General features: G+C 38.3%; 2 protein-coding genes across 2 annotated transcripts in view; one reads left to right on the top strand and one right to left on the bottom strand.

The window, feature by feature from the left end:
- Positions 1 to 4,457: 4,457 nt before the first annotated feature.
- LOC108085345 (uncharacterized) lies at positions 4,458 to 4,906 on the bottom strand. Its single transcript, XM_017181903.1, has 2 exons — positions 4,645 to 4,906; positions 4,458 to 4,576 (listed from the first exon to the last, which is right to left on the bottom strand). Exons 1-2 carry the CDS (start codon positions 4,904 to 4,906, stop codon positions 4,458 to 4,460), a joined length of 381 nt encoding a protein of 126 aa, XP_017037392.1.
- Positions 4,907 to 5,100: 194 nt separating this feature from the next.
- Positions 5,101 to 19,181, top strand: part of LOC108085332 (uncharacterized) — a 35,709-nt gene continuing 21,628 nt past the window's right edge. The window contains exons 1-3 of the mRNA XM_017181887.2: positions 5,101 to 5,458; positions 5,517 to 5,615; positions 6,772 to 7,430. Of these exons, the coding sequence (XP_017037376.2) occupies positions 5,104 to 5,458; positions 5,517 to 5,615; positions 6,772 to 7,430 (1,113 nt within the window). The 5' untranslated portion in view covers positions 5,101 to 5,103. The remainder of the gene's footprint in view (positions 5,459 to 5,516; positions 5,616 to 6,771; positions 7,431 to 19,181) is intronic.

The following is a 19,181-nucleotide window of genomic DNA, read 5'->3' on the forward strand; positions in this document are numbered from 1 at the left end:
GCTCCGGCCGGGCCAACTTTCGATGGGCAAAGGCAAAAGTTTTAAGTAGTGGCTTAAATTTTATATTTCTACCAAAATTCTAGCCTCGCTTCGTTCCGACTTTCTGCTGCCCGCTTGGCAAGTTTAAATGTTTGTCGAGAATTTTAATTCATTTATAAAATATGCCCGGCCTTCAGGGGTACTCCCAGCCCACTCTACTCTCTCTTGTGTGGATTAAGTGCAGTCGCTCGGTCGACTCTTAAATTAATGAAATTCTGTGTGTTTGAAGTGTAAGCTAGCCGTAAGCTTTTTGTCTCTACGCCAATTAGCAGGCTGGATGGAAACAGCTGCAAAACTAGCTGGGAACTAAGCGTAGGCAAAGTTGTGATGACGAATATGTGTGCGAAATTGCAGCTACTAGTGGTGGCTTGGGGTTTGCTGTTCAAGATCTTTTAGGGGTTTTTCTTTGAAATATGTGAAAATAAATCAAAAGGTTTTCGTAAAATGTCTGTTACCTAAATACTTTATGTTTCTTAAAAGATAGTAAGATTTACTTTCCTGAGAAGTTTGTTTAAACTTTGATGATGAACTCGGATCCCAAAAATATATTTTATTTTTAATTTTTAATTTTAATTTTAAATTTAAATAAAGAAACATATTATTTTAAATTGGTATTCGATCTGTTGTTACATTTTTATTTATCTAAAATAACAGTTGTGTCTGTAAAAGCAAAATATATACCTTTTCTTGTAGGGACTTAAAGAATGCTTTAATTATTTAATGCATAATAATTTTTAACTCACTTTATATGCTATTTCATATTGTTTTTCATAATTTCGGACTATTTTAACAATTCCTTCCTCCTACTTATCGGTTATTTGATACATTTCCTAAACTTTAAGTCAGTTTTTTCCCTCAGAAAGTAACCTCAAGGACCTCTCTGATCAGTTACTTCAATTACCAGTCTATTGTCTAACCTAATGTTTGTTCTCCTGCGGCCACCGATACTTGCACTCCTCTGAACAATTTAGTTTTGGCAACTTCGCCTTGCAGTCTTACTCTGGTCAAAAAGTTCAATGTTTTTGCTCGGGAACTTTTTAAATGCTTTCACGATACTTGGCTGTGTTTTCGGAGCCACCTCGGCAGCTACCTTTGGCCAAATCACATCGCCCAAGTTTTACTTACCTCCATTACTTTTATTTCTGCGGTCGCTGTGGCAACATCTTGAATTGAATTTATGCTGCTCGCACTTGTTACCCATAAGAAGACAAATCGATGAGCGTTGCTGTAGAAAAAGTGGATTCACATATATCCCAGAAGCTCTCTAGTGCAACGTTAACTTTTTTTCTGTGTACGATACATTCGCACGAATGCCATAATTTATTGAATTTGAACTTAAGAGGTGGCATTAATGTATTTGCCAGCTGCCAGAGCGGTTCTCATTTACCTTAAGCAATCGCAAGATGCAGTTGCAAAGGACGACTGGCGAGGTGTGGGGGTTAGTGGTGCATAATCCTTTGGAGTGACATGTCAGCGTTGGTTGGCTCAGATAGCGGCATTACCAGCACATGCAAATTGAAGGCTGGAGGGCACACTCCTTCTAATCCAATTTCAAATGCTTAATCCACCATGACTGACACTAAGAGCGAAGTTGAAAGATGGCCGACGGTGGCGGAAGTGGTGGGCCCGTGTGTGTGTGGTGTGTGTGCGTTTGAACCCAACATCTTTACGCACCAGGGCACTTCAAACACTCCGACTTGCTATTGAATTACGCACACTCACACATGTCAACATATCGTGTTACACTTCACTTTGTGTGTGCGCTAAGTAAGTTGTAGTTCGGTCGGCCAAGAGCGGAAGCGGAAATGCTCCTGCTGCTACTGCTGCTGATGCCATCCCACATAAAATCACAATGTTGACCCTTTTATTTCGACTGGAAGTTTTATAACCAAAAAGAAAAAAAAGAAAGCAGAATCGGGGCCACATACACGAAAATAAAGGAGCTCAAGCTGTGTGTTTGCTTAAGTTTTATGTGTGCACAGATTTTACGACCGAGCTGAACAACAGCACGTAGCTCAAGGCCCGGCTTAGTGGCCTCTGAACTTTGCCCGAGGTCAGCCGGTTATGGTATGCATTTTAAATGGGATTGCACTCCTCTCCATCGCCTTATTATCTCGGTGGGTATTCTGAAAAAAAAAGCATAAAAACCGCACCCGCAATAACCAAAATCCATCTGACAAGCTGGTTTGCTGAAAAATAAGAAAGCGATTCACTGAAATTCATTTAATTTCACTTAACTGGTAATTGATTTTTCATACTCTTACATGTAGAATGGGTGAAATTGTGATTTTTTCTTAACAAAGTATAGTTTTTACAGCAATTTATTGTACTTTGAAGGGAGCTTGATAAATAAAAATCCTTGTATTAATATAAAAAAGCTCTTAAATAAAGCCCTGGATATAATAAAATATGTAAATAATGTTTCAATTGAATTAATACTAATATATAATAATTTTGAGAATAACAAAATAATAAAATAACAAGAAAGCTTTCACTTGTAGAGCATTTATGCCTTACGGTAAATTGAAACAATTTTTTCTCACTACCTGACTGATTTTTTTTTTTTGTATAACCCTGATAAAAGGATTCGTCTGCCCGGCCTGCTGACAGGAGCTCGATGCGGTTTAATTAGTGCCACTGCCGGGGCGTGGCAATGCAGAGACATGCACTTTACCATCGGTCAGCAATGTGACAGCCGAAAGAGGAAAGCGGATAAATTAACAAACAAAAGCGGCGCCAAACTTAAAGGGGATTGGCATTGAAACACGTTTTCAATTAGCGCCACTTGCCGAGGACCGACGGCGAAGGCTAATAATGAGTTGACAAATGGCTTGTGTCAAACAAAAGCCGCGCGGAATAAACAAACAAACAGACAGACAAACTGGCACACAATCTCCACCGACAGACTGAACACGTCTTGTTGCCGGAGTGCGTGACTTTGGGTGGATGTAGGCAATTTACCGCCCACCGCCCAGCTGTCAACTTTGGCGACACTTATACACACCTCCCAGTAACACACAACAGACTCTTCAACCAAACAGAATTGTCAACTTACAAGGCTTGGTGGCTAAAGTGTCGCGTAATTTATTTTCCACCTCTCGTCGCCAACTGACAAATGAGCTGATAATTTTCCCCGTATCCTACCACTGTCAAGGACATGCTGGGGGAATGGTGGCAGTGCTGAGGCTAATTCATGGCCCCAGAATTGCCTAGTCATCGGAAGGCTTTGTCTAGCCGTTGACAGGAGAAATTAATTTGTGTTTGCCTGCCTGTTTGACACCCATGAGTTATTGACGAGAAATGCGGAAAACGGAATATGGAAATGCGAATAGATGAGCAGAAACTATGTCAGGGCATTCGAGATCAGTCTCAATGATGATTAAGATGGCCTATTAAATAGGTATAAGGGGATGTACATAGATAGTTAGTTAAGTTTATTAGTAATTTTAGGAAATTAGAAACTGATTGAAAGTCATTAAAAATATTATAGTTTATTAGTTTTTATTTATTTTTTCGAGAGAAAGTGCTCCATTGTAAACGGAAATTAACTAACTATATGCATTGACTAGATTATATAGTCCCATAAATTAGTTCTAACTCAAGAAAAACCATGTGCTTTAATAAAAAAATATATATAATTATTTATTATAATATATTATTATATAATATTTTATATAATAAATAAATGGGTAAACAAAACGATTAAAGATCGTTATACTTTTGAAGGCTACGAAACAGATATTTTTGGCACAGCAAAAGTTAATCAATAACATCTGTGTAAAGGCGATCAGACATATAATATATTGTATAAATTTGGAATTATAAACAATAAATATAAACATTGCTAGCCTACAACTGCAGGGGTATAATTCCATAATGCCAATCAAAATATATATTTGAATTATATTTTTAATCCTATATTATAATTTAGGGGGATTGTAAGAAATTTAAATTAATTAAATGTTGTGGCACTCCACAAATATCAACTAGGAACATTCAAGAGTACAATCAATTTGTTTTTACAATTAAGAAAAAGATTTCATAAATTTAAGGCAAGACACACTAAAATCCAAGTCAAGCCACCATAAATATAATTTGTTTATGTTTAATTATTCTATTTTTTTCAAATTAATGGTCTTAGGTTTCTAATTGCCTTCTTTATTGAAGGGCGTACTTGTTTTGCTAGTAAATGTTTGATAAAAACTGAACATTTGTTTTGCAAAAAGCCTTACACTTGAGCACATAGAATTCTTATAATTCTAATATCCCTTAAATCCCTGATGGTTGCCATTGGTACTTACAGTGAAATGCAAAGTTTATGGAAAAAAATGTAGCTAATGAAAATGTCATCCATCACCCCGTTTCATAAACATATTCCTCTCTGTACATATTTGTAGTTTATTCATTCCTTTATTTATTTAAAAACAAACATCTGTATATACGGCGCAAAACTTGTCGCAACAGTTGGGGTGTTTATGTGTGTTGATATTGATCTGCAGACACTCTTTTTGGGTACGACTTGGCAGTCTGAAAACATCTGTAAGAAAAAATTTATGTTTTGCGGTCAGAGTTAGTTTTTTGTTGTTTAAAGTTTAGTTTACGTACTTAGCTTGTTCTTAGCCCGACGGAAATTGTTAATGTTCTCGATTTCCTCCTTACAGGTGAGTACCCAGTTACAGGGTTTGTCCCACTCCGAGCAGGTAAAATCGCAGACGCACTGATGTTCCAGTTTCTTGCCCTTGCAGCAAGGACTCGTGTTCACCACCACGTCGCAGCCATTTACAGTGTTGGTTTTAGTTTGGCACTGCGAGCCCAACTCGAAGGCAACGCAAAGGAGCAGCAGAGTCAGCAGGATCTTGACAGCCATGTCGGACACTTCTCAGATGGTGTGGTGCGGCACTCAGCCCTTTTATAGTCTTCCCTAGCCGACAAGTGGGTTATTTTTAATTTTTAAATGAAACAGCTCCTTTCAACAGTTGTGTACACACACGAGAGATATGGGCCGTGGGCAGGGTATAAAAGCAGGCTGTTTAGCAGGGATCGTCTGAGTGCTCTGCTAGCAACATGGCCGCCATACGAATTCTGTTGATAACCCAATTCCTCGCCTGCCTGCTGGTATTGGTTTCGGCCTGCCTACCACCACCAGTTTCTGTTAAAAGCTGCGTTCCCTTTCTGGGTATAAGCAAATGTGTCAATCCGCATATTGTGGAGCCGAAACTGCCGCCCAGAGATAACGCTTGCTGTGGACCCCACTGCAGCTATAAGGCACTGGAGCCACCGGGATGCTGCAGTAACGACGTAACTGGAAGATGTCTCCTGGACACCCACTGCGGCGGCAACGTGGCCTTCTATTATACGAAGATCTCAGGCTGCAAGCTGCGCAGCATGAATGCAAACAGGCTAGCGAAGGGTCTTGCACGTGAGTGTATATTCAATGTGTTATATCCATCTGTTTCCTGTATTGTTTTTTTTTACAGGTTTGATATCATTCGACATGAACCAAAAAACTTGCGAGGCTCAGAATTTAAAGTGTGGTGTTAATTGCTGCTGCCGCGAGACCTGTCCCAAAAATTTCTGTAAAATTCAAACTGTAACTAAACCATTGTAAATAAAAATTTCCATTTTTGACCAAATTATAAAAGGGAAAAATGTATTTCTTTGAATAAAAGTTTAATTTTTAAATACAATATATTTGTTGTATCTAGATTGTCAATATAATATATTTTGTATCATTATCCGGCAAGCTTCCTTTTAAAACTAATTGGCCAAATAACCATTCAAGGATCTTAAGATAGATGTGCTTACCACGAATACTAAACTCTGAAATTAATATTAATGAATTAATACCATTCACATTTAAAATCTCCGGCCCTTATACCTCAGATGGGGCTTTGGTTAATGGCTGTCACTCCACTCTTAAGATACCAGACGTAGACTGTGTACATTTTACATGTCCTTATATCTCCACGTATATCAAGAGAGTTGTAAAAACTTTTTTGGGGCTGGCAGCTTAATGACATCCCGCCGGCAAACAGTACGTCACAAAATTAAAAGCCTTTCAGCTGACTTTGGAGACATATTCTTAATTAAAAGTAGAGACATTTAATATTTATAAATATTTAAATACATTTCTAAAGCTGTTGATAATATTTCAGTTTGTTTGATTATTTGAATTTAATTAAATAAGTAAAAAGTATTTTGAATAAGAAGTAAAGAACAAGTCTCTCTGAGCAACATCCGGAATACAAAACTAAAACAAAAAAAAGGTTTTTATCAAATGTGACAAACAACAGAATTATACATTTTTGAAATACTCTTTCAGTAACAAATCCTCTGGTTATAAATTATAATAATCATAATAATAATTAACGAACTGCTTAACAAGATTAAAATGATTCTTCGTTAATATATTATAAAAATATTAAAAATAATACCCTATCAACTGATAATAGTTCCCATGTCCTCTTTTAAATATAATTCAAAATAAATACATAAGTATTTTCTTATGCTATTTACTGGATAGAGTATAAATATAAGAACAAAACTTTATTATTATGAAATAAATCGAGCTTATCAGCAAGAACTCAGTGCTTGACTTTGCTTCAGCTTAGTTCTTCATGAATCAGTGTATTATAAACATTCGTTGTCAGCGGTTATAAACGCCCAGTCTAATGAAGTCTTTAACTTTTTTAATCTTTGCCATTATGGTCTCTGCCTCATGTGGAACCCTAGCAGCACCTAATGATGCTGCGTCTACGGTTTGCCTACTGCAGGATCCTGTAAATCAATGTGGAAAATTCTGCCTGACCGCTCTGAAGCCAATCATGGATCATATTTCCCTTCATCAGCAGCAGTGGAATACTCGTGATGCTGTCATTGTGAACGAAACTGAAGCGAAATTAAATAGAATTGAGGGACAGCTGGCGGCGCTGCAGATCACTCTGGGGACACTTCTTCCACAAGGTCTTGAGGCGAGACTGGAGAGTATGAAGAGTCAACAAACTGCCTTAGACAACAAATTGTTAGCCCTGCAAAAGACACTTTCCAACATCGAAAAGAAGATAGTTCTCCAGAATTTTAACCAGATTGGTTCTAAGCACTTCTACGTGGAGCAAAATCTTAAGAGGAATTGGACATCGGCTATAAGTACTTGTACTGAGATGGGTGGTCACTTGGCATCCATCGAAGATGGCAGTGAATTTAATGCGATCGTTTCAAAACTAAAAGCAGATGTTAGCTACAGAATTGATATAAACGATCGGGCTGAAAAGAGGAAGTTCGTCTCCAATACTTCGGGAAAACCAGCAGCGTTTTTGAAGTGGAAGCCAGGAGAACCAGATTATGCTCATGAAACTCAGCGCTGTGTGACCATTAATAATGGAGGCATGTGGGTCGACGGCTGCAACTCTGATATGTTATTCATTTGTCAAGCAAACGAAGAAGAATGATATTATAAAATAAAATATAAAAAACCTAAATAATATACATAAGTAATACATTATATATGTACATATTAATTCAGTTTTTGACATATTTGTATCTACCTTATATGATTTAAATATTAAATATAAATTGAACAGTCTAAAAAACATTTAAAACGTTTCTATTTTTCGACCTATTTCAGCGGCCTTACATTACCCGCAGGCACTGTTTCTGCGGCATATGCGAATGGGCTGCACTGCAATTTGGCTTTAATGCATTTTTAATTTGTGCATGCGTGTGCCTCCGCTTGCCTCTCTGTGTGTATTTATATATATATATATAATGTATATATGTTTATGCCTGTTTGTATGTAAATAGAAAATGAAATTACCGATGCGCTACTTTGTAGCCTCCTCCATTCTGCAGCGGCGGCATGAGAAGGCTGAGCGAATTCCGTTTATGACTATTTTATGCGAACTGCAAATTCTTTTGCACTTTATTTTCGGCGCAGCTTAACATGCAAATTATTATTTGCCCAGTTGTGTGCTGGGTGTGTGTGTTGCTGCAACATTGTGAGGGAATTTTATATGTGCGCCGGAGCCGTGTGCAGTCTCTTTTTACGGCCGGCTCCAGTTGGGGTGGCTCCATGCCCCCGACACACTTCAATTTTTAATTTGCCACAGTTTTTTTTTGTTATTTCTGTTTCGTTTACGCTGTTAATTATGTTACCCATTTGTTTGCTTTCAGCAGAAAATAGTTGAGAAAAAACCCAGTCCGTTAAAGATTAATCTTCATGTCTGCTGCGGGGCATTTAAAGTGGAAGCCAAACCAAAAAAAAAAAAAAGGTTATTCCACAGCATTGATTTTAGATTGGGTAGAAAAAGAATCAGTGATTAATAATTTCATTTGAATAAATATTGTTTTACTTGCAGCATTAAGCTTAAGGGTAAATGTCATGTTGGCTTTTCTTGATTCATTTCGTTTTTAATTTCCTTTTGCCACCACCTGAGATGGTTAGGAAACTGCTGTAGATTTATTGGAAATAAAATCACAGGAAATTGATATAAAAGCATAGAAATTATTTCTCTATTAAAAGTTGGATTTTTACCAAGGCTCTCACATCGGATATTGATGTCATTTTGTAATAGAAAAATAGTCTTTTGCTACCTTTTGGTCTTTGCAAGAAGAAAAAGGGGTAATTTTTAAGCCGGAAATGAGAAAATGGCTCTTTGACTTTGCTGTGGCCTATAGCAAAGTAATTAATTCTTAATTGATTGGTGGAAGAGCCGGCAAGCACTCCAATTTCTCACAGCCGGGATTATTATGCAAATTTGCAAATAGCAAGAACCCTTTGCCATTCTCTAGGTCTAGACAACATTGCCGGGGCCAGGGGCCCGGGGCCAAGTTAATGTCACGCACGGCAGCCAGACCGTTGCTGTAGCACTTTTAATGTCCTCATCGCTTTTACAAGTCAGCTAGCTGCATTTTACATGCATGTAACCGGGGTCTGTGTGTGTGCTCGAGTGTAAAATGGAAAATGAGTTCGCACTTTAGATTAAAATCTGTAAACACGAGCAACGGGATACGGGGTTGCACTTTGCCCAGATTGTGTTGGTTGCAGCGCGCTTAAGGCTTATCGCTTGGCATTCAATTAATCAGGGAAAAACTTCTTGAGGTGACGGCATCTTGATCGCTCTGCATGCTAAATAAAGTGGTTACGTTAAGTATACGACGTGTGTGGCTGGAGCTCAGGCAGGATTATGTAATTGTTATGTTAAATACATCAAATATAGTTTGCTTTAAAAAGTATATTCGTTTAAAAATCATTAAGAGCTTCTAGAAGAGCAAAATAAACTAAAACTTTTTTTTATTGTGTTCATGTTAGCTCACACCTGAGCTTGCTGAGTTTAAATTTAATTAAATTATTAAATATAATACATGCAAAATGCTCTTGTAGCCTTAGGTGTTTATAGTAGCTTAGCCTAATCCGTTATAAATCCATTAAAATAATCTATTTGTGTTGCGTATACGTTATTACGTATACGCAGTGTGTTCTTATTCCGCGTGACAAACTGAATCGTGTTGTCCTAATGGAGATAGAATGTCAATTAAGTGACGCAGCACAAAAGCGGAAACGGAAATGAACCCCAGTAAACCTTTTTGCCTCTGACCAAATGACAAATGCTTGTCATAAAGCGCTTAGCTTAAAGCACACCCGGAAAACATAGTATATAATAGGGAAGTGCAGAAAATGCCAGAAACAGCGGGACGAGCTGTAGTGGCAAGTGCGAACATATTTCAATTGTACTGAGAGCTGGCAGCGCAGTTTTATAAATTAATAACAATAATTTATGCAGCAGCAACTACAGCACTCATAATAAATTCAGTGAAACTTTTCGTACATACTCAGGGGGCAGTAGGAAAACAACAACAGCAACAACAGCAACATCTCTATTCGGAAGCAAGTTGCATTTGAAGCCTTACAGGCAGCTTGGCAATTCTCATCAGCTGTGCCACTGCCACGGCCTCGGGCCGGGAAAAGAACTATAACTATGCATGTAAATTTATAACCCAGACCCCCGAACGCCGGGCCAGCTTCAATGGGGACTCTGAAGAGCGACACAGCCCAACAAACAGAGGGAGAAAAAAATGAAAACCAAACCGAACAGAACTTGTTTATGAAACAAGTCCAGGCGAGAAGTTGAGAGTATGTGTGTGTGCTGTGTGCCGCAGCCAAGAAGGGTGGTGACATTGGCACACTCGCCGAAAATGCATGAATTTAGATATTAATAAATAAAATTCAAGAGGGTTAAGGGTTTTTACAGCGGGGACTAATATTTAGCAGCCAGAAATATCTGATTGCATTGCCTGAAAAATACTACGGTTTACCATTTAAGATGTCCACTAAGGATTTTAGTATCCTCCTTTTGTTAAAGCTCTAAAATATTTCCATAACTACTATTTTAGCCACTAGTAAATATTTTCTTGTAGTGATCAAGTAGTACATTTTTTTCTCTGCCACTATTCCTGGGTGCTGCTGGCACAATAACAACACGTAAATCTGGCAGCAGCTGACAAGTACAGAAATTTAGCTTGTTACGCTACCCAAAAACGCAATCACATAGCTCAAAAATTGTTATGCTCAGCTTCGGGATTGGAGAGGCGGCAAGCCAAGGAGCAAGGAGCGGCGGGGCGAAGGACATTCCCCTGAAGGCATTGAAATATTAATGCTAATGGCTAGAAGGAAGCACATTTCCTTGGCGTTGGGCAATCGCCTGATTGTATTGCTTGCCGAACTTTGGGTGTTTGGACGAAAACTCGAAAGGACGAACTGGCAGCAGGCGATGAGTTTTCCCAATAAATTAATGAAAATGCAAAAAGCCCTTGCAACAAGCAATTTTTGCTTGGCAACAGGAAGAGGGTGAAAAAATCCGACAATAATGCCGACCAGCTTGGTTGTTGCTTTGGAATTTTGTGCTTAAGCAGTCGATATTGCAACGAAATCAGGATCCATCGAGATGATAAGGTTCAGTTAAGAAGTAAAGAAATAGAGGTTTCAAACTAGACTTTTAGTTTAATCCTCTTTCCAGGGAAAAACAAATGCTTTGAACCACAAAATCCCGTAGCATATTGACAGCTTTAAGGCTTAGATGCACTCCACTCTGGCTGGACTTACACTGACCGACCGCACTGTCACGTGCGAGAAACACGTTCCGCATCTTACGCGCTAAGAGCCAACGGAAAGTGGAGGGAGTCAGTACATTTAAGAGGACTTACTTACCGAAGGAGTGTGGCCAAAAAATAAAAATAAAATACCTGCTCTTGCCCAACAGAATGTTGCATAATTTCAACGTTTTTTATTTTTTTTTTTTGGGATGGAGGTGTACGTAATTGAATCGTAATGCAGCCATGAAATTTTTATTATTTTGTTGTTATAAAATTCAAACTCTGCTGCCTGCTGCTGCTGCCGCTGTGGAAATTAGCATAATTTTACAACTGCCTTGAGAATTTGTCAGCCCAAGGAACTGCCACAAAAATGTAAGAGAGCATCTGTGAGGGAATCTGCCTCCAGATGTCTCCAGAACAGTGCTGGCAAATCGAAAGTGGGATTAAAATAAAGGTAAATAGGTAAGCTATCAAGATTTTTTAGTAACTTAGCTTATACTTAAGTACGTATTGTGATTTGTTTATGAAGTTCCTTTAATATTTCTCCCAAAATTGGCACGATCTATTGCACATTGTAACCCAATCTTGGCAGCCCACTTTTGGCTGGAAAATATCCAAGGTGGTAACGCAGCTGGAAAAGACATCAAACTGCGTTCGAAACTTTTTGCCCTTCGCAACAGAAACTTGCACAGCTGCTACTTGCTACTTGCATCCCTCCACGGCCTTAGTCATGTGAAAATGTCCCCCTTTTTTGTCTTTTGCCGTTGCTGTCGTCCAGGTTTTTTGTTACCTTATCCTTGAGCAGTCGTGGCATCTCTGCCACGTCACAAGGTGTGTGAAAGTTTGGCACAAAAAGTTTGCCAACAGTAGAGGGCAAAGATAGAAAAAAAGGTAATGCAGGTCCGCTTAATGCAAGTCCTGGATGATTTTAATGAGCTTTTCCTCCTGGCAGAGAGTCAAAGTTTTGGCAATAATTAGCGCGGGCTAAAAAATCCAAATTGCCTGTTTCGAATAGCAAGCCAAGGTAAATATTAGTGCATCCTTGGGTAAATATTAATACTAGTACCTGTAAACACTGTGTCACTCCTAGAGCCCCCAGTGTCTGGCCATGCATGAATAGGTCATGTCTTTGAGGGCTTTATTAAACATTTTATTAACATCGTTTAGATAATCTCCCTTCTGGCCCAAAGAACTTTCCGCAAGTTGCCAACAGAAATTAACAAGTGCCGTTGCGACGTCGACGGTGATTATGATTATGAATGGGAGAGCGGAGCCTTTTCGGAGGCAGGCAATCTTTGTCTAATACTCGCGTAGCTGGTAGGACGAAGCCTTGGCCAAGTTTGCACTGGAACGTGGCCCAAAGTTCGGTTTATTTAGCCAGAGAACGTTGCCGGAAAGTTTCACATTTTTGCTAATTAGCTTCGTTTATCTGCACTGCACTTGCAGTTTTTGACAGCGGCTTGAACTGCTACCGAAGCAGCTGAAAATGAGGCTCTTGTTCGAATATATATTTAATTAATTCCTGTCGGCCAACTTCATTGTCCTGCTGGATTGGCGAACTCAATTTAAGTTCGTCTCCTTGTCTATTTTAAAATTCAATTTATTTTGCATTTATGGTGTCACGTATTTCGGACACGTGACAGAATATTAAATATGGTAATTTTTGCATCACGTCAAAGTCATCTTCGATGTCATTAAAGAATATCCATGTATTTTTGATAACCAATGGATTTTCTTACACTCTCTTTAAGTGCCGAGTATGAATATTAAAGAGACTTTATTGACACATTTCGAATTTGAAATGGAAGCAAGCAGCGTCCGGGCGAAAATGTTGATTAAATTCCTTGGGCATTGCAGAGATTCTGTTTAAGCTGTTCCACTGCATCCATAAATAAGGCAAAGGCCAGGAGATTGAAGGGTAGCTAGCAAATCCTTAGAGAGATGGAAGACGAGAGCAAAGGACCACATAATTTCCGCTCCATGGCCAGTCTTGTGATTTACCTTGATCGATTTTCGGTTATTCCCAGCTTAATTGTTATGGCTTAAAGCCCATTGCTTGGACTCAGATGCATAAACAATGAATAATATCAAATTCGGCTTTAAACTTGGAGTTGGGATTGGGGTTACACCCGTGACCGTCTCGTTAGTGCATCTGGAACAGGGGGGAAAATGGCATTTTTCTTTTCCTTATCCGCTTCCACTTGTGTTGTATTTTTATTCAATTTGTGCGAAACATCCAGTCCGGTAAAAAACCAATAAATTGGCATGTAAGAGGCAGGGAAAAGTGTGCAAACCGAGGGAAGCATTTAAAAATTAATTAATTCAATTGCAATGCGACTCTCGTTGCAATGTTCGCCGGGCACCAGTTTGGACCTCGGATGCCGTATAATTTGGTTCTGTTCTTTGAGTCCCTCTTACCTTTATTTTTATATATATTTTTTTTGTTCAGCGCTACCTTGTGTGTGTTCGGTGCTGCGTGTCCGGGGCTCTGTCATTGTCCTTGCGAGGAATTAAATTGCATTTTAAATAGGCAGCGTTAATTTTATAAATAATTTATACGAACTGGCAATTTACAATTGCAAACTGCATCGAAACAGGTGCAAATGGTGGCTGGTGAATGGTAATAAAGGATTATTGATTGTAATTTCATTTCGTTTATTATTCAGCCTGGGAACTGCTTACGACTTAGGCATTTTAAAGCAATTACGTAATGACTAGGACTATTTATTTGCTTAAATGTACAAGAATTACTAAGAGGATTATTTGATGATAAAATACAAACTTGTTTGGGTATCTACCAAATGAATGTTCCTTATCTAAATCATAAAAATATAGCTTTAAATACCCTTAAAGTTGTACTTATTTTCTTAGTTAATGCCATCACAGAATTTGCAGTAAGTCCCACGTTATTTATGCCAACTCATTAATGGAATTATTTATGCAGGAGCCTGGGCAAAGCTGTAAATTATATTGACACTATTGCGTATGAATGGATTTATAATTGAGTGTCTGCCCCGTAATTGCAGTCATTATTTCAAAGTGCGAACATTGAAAGCTTTAATGTAGACCCATTAAATTTAAGTTTGATTTTCCCTTTTTTTTAATGTTTGTGAAGGGAAAAGTAATGGAGAAAAGGTCAACCAATCAAGCGGAGATAATTTGCAGTCACAAGACATCAATTCCCGTCCGAATCACATCAATCATAAAGATTGGGGGGGAATGACACATTTTTTATGAAACATTCGAATTTCGAAGAGTTAAATTGAGCAGTTAATGTGCTGGGTGAAAGAGCGATGTGAAGTCATTTGAGTGCAAGTTAAGGAGGCCGAAGGGGAGAATGATTTAAGGACTTACTGTTTGGCATTTGAACTGCGGTGGATTTGATACATTCCCAATCAAGCGGTTTAAGTGGCTTAATTTGACAGCTAATTAGGATAGCCAAAGGGCCAAAGCACCAGGCTGACAGTCCGCAAATTGTAAACTGAACGAAATTAAGTATAAAGTTTGTTTTAAATTCTTTGTAAAATATTCAAAAAGGATTTTCAAATTGCTTTAATTAATTTTCTAAGTCTATATTCTTGAGCAAAGGGAATAGTGTTTTGAGTGACTATTCATATATCCAAGTTCCTTTTCAGTGTAATTTGTCATGCGGTATCACAGCGCCTTTCTCCAGCTCTAATATGTTTGTGGATGGCATTATAATGCCACAAGGTGCTCAGCTCATTTGCATAATGCATGCGATACCTCGGCTTTCCATTGACAGGTGAAACAATGCCCGAATCGCTTCGGGAACACAAACAAGCAAGGCTTACGCGGCTCTGTGATATATTTACTCGCATCAGCACCAAGTTAATTAACAAAATCATCCATTTACACAGCAAATATTGATTTAAAGTTCAGCCCACAGAGGAAAACATCAACAAGATTTATCTCATCATCTCGGAGGCTGAGCGGGTAGAAAAAACTTTTAAATTAAACTTCAAATGCACACGAGGACACGCGCGCAAAAAAGGACGAACAAGCGCCAACTTCAAGGGTAAAATTGCATAAAATTGCAGTTGTTTGTGTTTATTTTCTTTGTTTGTTGAAAAGTCGGCGGGATATATGCATATATTGGCTTATATGCAGATATATGTAGTATGTTGTATGTGCCTGGGCTGACATTCATAAACCGCACATGTCGCCGGCGTTGGACAATCATGAAGAGGCAACGATGAAATTGCATTGCTGGCCATTTTAAAAAATTGTAAAAAATATATATTTATATATAAAGAAATGTATATGAACGCGCGTGTATGTAACATATAAATAAATTACATGTGTTTGCTGTCGTTGTTTGATATTTACAGCAATTTATTCCCATTTTTTGCGCCAGCCTCGTTGGTCTTTATAATTTTATGTCGATAAAGGGTTCAACCCTCATCATCATTGGCCCTGACAGGAGCAGGGACTTGGCCGAAAGCCGATTACTGATGCGGCTATTTGGAGCTGTTAATGTCCTGCCAGCCCTTGGGCTATTTAAATGCATTTTATTTTGACAGATGCTTCTTCAATGGGCAAATCAAGGGGCAGCCTGCCGGGGGGGGGGGGGGGGGGGGGGGGGGGGGCGGTCACTGGGGGCAACCTTTGTGGCCGGCCAAGTCAAGCGTTAAAAGTGCTTCCAATTAAGCACTGATTTCCAGAGGCAAATAATGGAGGGCAAACAAAGTTTTCATTTCTAATTAAAATCGTATTAAAGCCAACGATAAGGGAACGAAACGAAAAACGTTGCTAAGCCGCAAAGTTTAGCTTTCAATGGTTTCACAGGCCCAGGCAATACAATTGATTTTGATTATATGGTATTTTTTTTCGTCTTCCGTTCCTAGTAAATTGGTTTCTAATGCCTTCGGGCTGTGGACCTCTTCTGCCTTTGGTCCCCTCTTTTGTCTTAGCCATTTCTACTCAATAATGTTATTAGTCAGGCCAATTTCGTAGAGTGTTCTGTGTGTGTGTGCTGTTGGGGGTTTTTTTTTGTTGTTCTCGCGGTTAGCAGCCGGGGAAAACACTTTCCTTTACTTAGGCTGATTTCATTGTGATGGATTCCGTGAGCTGATGGCTTACCCTTGGACTCATTTCAACGGCAAGGAGGGATTTTCCAGATTGAAAAGTATTTTTCAGCCGCAATTAGAGGGTACAAATCTATATATTTTTCTAAAATATTAAATTATTTTAAATAAATACTCCATTAAAAAACTGCTAAAACTTGTTCCACATTAATAAGTTATCTTCAGAAGCAATTATCCGGCCATAAATATTAGACTTCACTCCCCTTTCAGTCATAAAGTTGGGCTGCATAGAAAAAAAGTGAAGGAAGAACTATTATTTCACGCTAAATTGCATTCAGCAGCAAAACAGTTTCGTTCAACGACTTCACACAGACTGATAAATGGGCTTTCCGACAAACGGCAGATACTCGTAGGCCCCGGAGGGAAAAGTTTTTCACTCTCTTTTTTTTTCCTTGTTGCATTTTCACGGGATATATTTGCGGGGGGGTTCATCAGGCGGACCGAGGCCTACGCCTCATTTGAGCCAAAGTATTGGCACACAATGCGACCTCGTCGGCGGCAATAACAATGACAGTTATGAGTTTTTGTCAGCTGGACGTTGCTGGGGGGGAAAAAAATACAAAAAACCACGTTGCATGGAAATGAGAGTTTGCTATGCGATCCATGGACAAGCAACAATCGAAATCAATTAAACGGCAAGTTGAAATGGTGGTGGTAAAAGGCTGGGGTTTAGTTTTTAACACGGCAAATAGTCAATGCTCTCTTTTAAGCGAATAAATATATATAGCTTACACATTATTTGAAATTAAAATTAGTAAAACAAACATTGGTTCTTAACTATTTACCTTAAACAAAATTAAAATGACTTGAATACAATTTATTGGGTTCTTACATTTTTTCAAATAATATATATTTTAAATTGTTGGTTTAGACTTTCGACTTTTACTTTTACAAAAAGGAAAACTTAATCTTATGAAACAGAAACTGAACTTTATATATATTCTATTTTTGCTACTTTAGATCAACTTAAACCCAAGAACGACCGTGGAAAAAAGTAAGAATCATAGAAAAAGTGCATGAAAGCAATCTTTTTTTACGCTAAATTGCGTGCAACGAGGAAAGCCATCGCAGAGACAGATAAATGATTGGACGGAATGGACAAGCCGGATGAATGCGGATAGCAGGACAGTTTGTCAAGGTTTTTATTCAAGGGAAAAACCAAATGCGGCAACGGATATTTGTGTGCAGTTCATCGGGCGAGAAGTCGACGGGTCATTGAAGTCGAAACAATACAATGGGAGTTATGAGATTCATTTTTTTTAGCTCTCTATATCTTGATGAACTATTGATATGACTTAGATAGCAACCCAAGTCATGCAGCTACACAGAATATATGTATTTCCAAAAATACAATTCCAAAATGTTTTTGAAAATGCTGATAAATCCTATACTGGTTCCAGTATACCTATTCTCCTTGCTATTCCCTCTCCATTTCGACTAATACCAAATTTGACTGGGAACTAGCACTGATGTTTGAGTTCACAGACGGTCTTCATTGAATTAAATTTTGGCGCTGTCATGCCGAGGGCTACAAATGACATAATACTGGCTGCTGGCCTTCTGCCATCCGGCCACTAATGAAAGGAGTTGCCTATAAACAAACATCAACCGGAACGGCATCAGCAGTGTGCCGACGGACTTGTGTGTTGGCCAAATGCACATCGTGTTGGCCACAAAATTGCATTTGCGTTGAACTCGAAAATGTACGCCGCCAGACTAACGGCCTCAGCCCCCGCCAAAAATCTCCGAGCCACCTAAATTCCAGGACCAGAAGGGATGCGTGGAAGGGTTTCGAGTTGTGCTTTTCGTTTTAATTAAAATCGTGTCGAATTATTGTCGCTACCCTCGTCATCGAAGGGGATTAGATTTGTTTAACAATCCGCCATTGAGTAAATCAATGTGGAGTACATAGCCCCGTTTTGTGGTCACAATTACGCTGTTTAATTAAAGACAATAGCTGCCAGATATATACATATGGCCCAACTTGTTTGCCTTTGCTATTAATGTGTAATTAAGTCTTGAGTTTATTCCATTTCGGTGCCTTGGCCCTGACAAGTCGAAAGTTTCCGACAACGAAATTGTCTTGTAAATTACTTTTGCATACATTTTATGCGGTTAGCAAAGAACTGCATGGACAATTTACACAATTGCTTGGAATAAAGTTAGCTCCGAGCCCTGGAAAAATTTGCTTAGCTATGATAATATTTATTTGGAAGTTTTGTGCCGGAACTTGGTGAAATTCGCATGCAAATTGGAGAGGATAATTATTTATTTTACTTAAACTCTGGCAAAAGACCAGGGTCATCTTTGGGGCTTTGGCAAATAATACCCCATCAGCTTAAGCCAAAGATGAGAGACGAGCCAAGGAAACGGAAATGAAATTGCAAAACAATTGCAATAGTGACTGCAAGTCCCTCGACTAGAGAACCACGGGGATTTTTAGCAAAAAGCGAAAGGAATTGTTTGTATAAAAGAATATTTTTTAGCTGAAACTCTTGTGAATTCTTTTTTTTCAAGAGCTTATAATTATTTGTGGCTTGCTGAAAATAACGATAATACTTTTAGAGTTTTTTAAACTAAAGCAAACATTTCTATATAAAAATATTCACAATTTATATGCTAATGATTATTCCAGAGAAGTATGTGCACCTTTGAATTTAAATGGCTTCAAATTTTATTTTAAATTCGTTGTTGATGGAATTATTAGAATAAAGAAGGTATTACTAATTAAATACAATTTTAAGTTTATTAAATACAATTTGTATTACAGAATATCCTAAAGCTCAAGATAACACTGTTTGGTTTTAAAGAAATATAAATTTATCGCTTTAACTTGCGGCTGACCAAGTTATTCCCCCTAAAAAGCAAAATTTTTCGGCCGGAAACAATTAGAGCAAATGAAAATTTAATTTCTGCTAGATATACCCGTATTTTACTCAACGTTAAAAA

The sequence above is a fragment of the Drosophila kikkawai genome, chromosome 2L (assembly GCF_030179895.1).
Source record: "Drosophila kikkawai strain 14028-0561.14 chromosome 2L, DkikHiC1v2, whole genome shotgun sequence".
Classification (NCBI taxonomy): domain Eukaryota; kingdom Metazoa; phylum Arthropoda; class Insecta; order Diptera; family Drosophilidae; genus Drosophila; species Drosophila kikkawai.